Source organism: Artemia franciscana, chromosome 19, assembly GCF_032884065.1.
Source record: "Artemia franciscana chromosome 19, ASM3288406v1, whole genome shotgun sequence".
NCBI lineage: Eukaryota > Metazoa > Arthropoda > Branchiopoda > Anostraca > Artemiidae > Artemia > Artemia franciscana.
In genome coordinates this window covers 9,117,777-9,119,379 of record NC_088881.1, presented here as the reverse complement: position 1 = coordinate 9,119,379, position 1,603 = coordinate 9,117,777, and the positions used below count along the sequence as shown (strand labels likewise).

Here is a 1,603-nt window from a genome sequence, read left to right as displayed (position 1 = left end):
TTGTCTCGCATGACAATATGCTATGCCTAATATAGCAAACTGCTCTCACAATTACTCACTGGTTTTATGAAAATAAACCAAGTGTTGGATTCAATTTTAATCGCATAATCTCAAAACCCTGTAATTCAAACTAAAGATTGATTTTAAATATTTCCATTTTTATTATTAAATATTTCCTATTTTATATTTTATAATTTTATATTAAATATATTAAATATTATTAAATATTTTTATTATTAAATATATTAAATATTTCCATTTTTATATGAAATAGCGGAGTTAAATCTTTTATTTTCGGGTTAGTTGTAAGAAGACTATGTCATCTTTCTTACTCTTTTTCATTTTGGTTCAAAAAATTTCAAACCTCTTGGGGCCCTTGAAAACATCTTGGGGCCTACTTTCGTCTGTTTCAAAACTGCAAATTATACCTGTTAGAGCATATTTCCCGGTTTCAGCAACTTTGGTGGCAAAATGAACTCTATTGCCGTCACGCCACATCTCAGTAACCAGTGTCTGACCCGGGACCACAGGACCAGCAAACCGCGCCTTGAAAACAAAACGGTTCGAGTCACGGTAGCTCAATAAAAAAAAGGACATACATACCCATGTTCGATGACATTTCTGGGAGTTAGTGTGTACTTGAGTGGACTGAGGGGTGTTATGCCCCTTGTACGTCTAAGGATACTCTCCAAAGATGATTTTGGAAAGATGGCCTAATATGCAGACATCCTCACATTTGGGCGAAAACACACTTTACTGTAAGAGAAACCCCCCAGAGATAAATACTGTGCTGCCCCTCCCCCGTACGAAAATATTCGCAATAGCCGTACATACCTAGGACCATTTCTCAGAGGGATGTTAAAGCAAATAAGCGCATCTCGTACGCAATCCCATCTCATACAAAATTGCATTCTGGATAAAAGTCTGCCTTCTTCGGATTACGGCTAAAATTGGTGGCCAAAATTGTCATGATCCCAATATAGGCAGTAGTGCAATTTATAATAGAACAATAATACAATGGTACAATTACGGCTATTTAATCCAAAGCGACCGCTAAATTATTTTCAATGTGCAGTTAAATTAAATGGTGGTAAAGTAATTGAGTTGAAAATTGCGTCATTTTAGTGGATAGGCGACGATATTGGGGGGGGGGGATAGAGATGTTCTTCCCATTTCCATTGTTGGCTTACTATATAAATTTGATATAAAAAATATTGAAATGAGAATTTTTTGAAATATTAAAGAACAATTATCCGAAAAGCGGTTATCTATCTAGGCAAAATATTTGGAACATCAAGTAACCGATGTATAATTTTAATGGATGTTGTTATTATTGCAGATAAATTTAAGCTTTGGGGGTACCAGTACCTGCCTTAAGGTTGCAAAAGCTTCGGAAAAAAAACGGAACTGGAGACTAAAAAGAAATGGAACTAAAACTCAAAGAAGCCTAATATGATATTTTTTTACTGATTGATATGCAGATTTCGCCAACACGATTGATCAGTTTATATTAATTTTAGTTTTATTTATAGTTTGTATTAGGATATATTTATATTACGTAAACTTTATATTATATGATATATATAAATTTATATTAATATAA

At 33.4% G+C, this 1,603-nt stretch overlaps 1 protein-coding gene across 1 annotated transcript in view; it reads right to left on the bottom strand.

Moving 5' to 3' along the window:
* Nucleotides 1–1,603, bottom strand: part of LOC136039060 (peroxisomal multifunctional enzyme type 2-like) — a 55,772-nt gene that overhangs the window by 8,727 nt on the left and 45,442 nt on the right. The window contains exon 10 of the mRNA XM_065722545.1: nt 429–546. Within this exon, the coding sequence (XP_065578617.1) occupies nt 429–546 (118 nt within the window). The remainder of the gene's footprint in view (nt 1–428; nt 547–1,603) is intronic.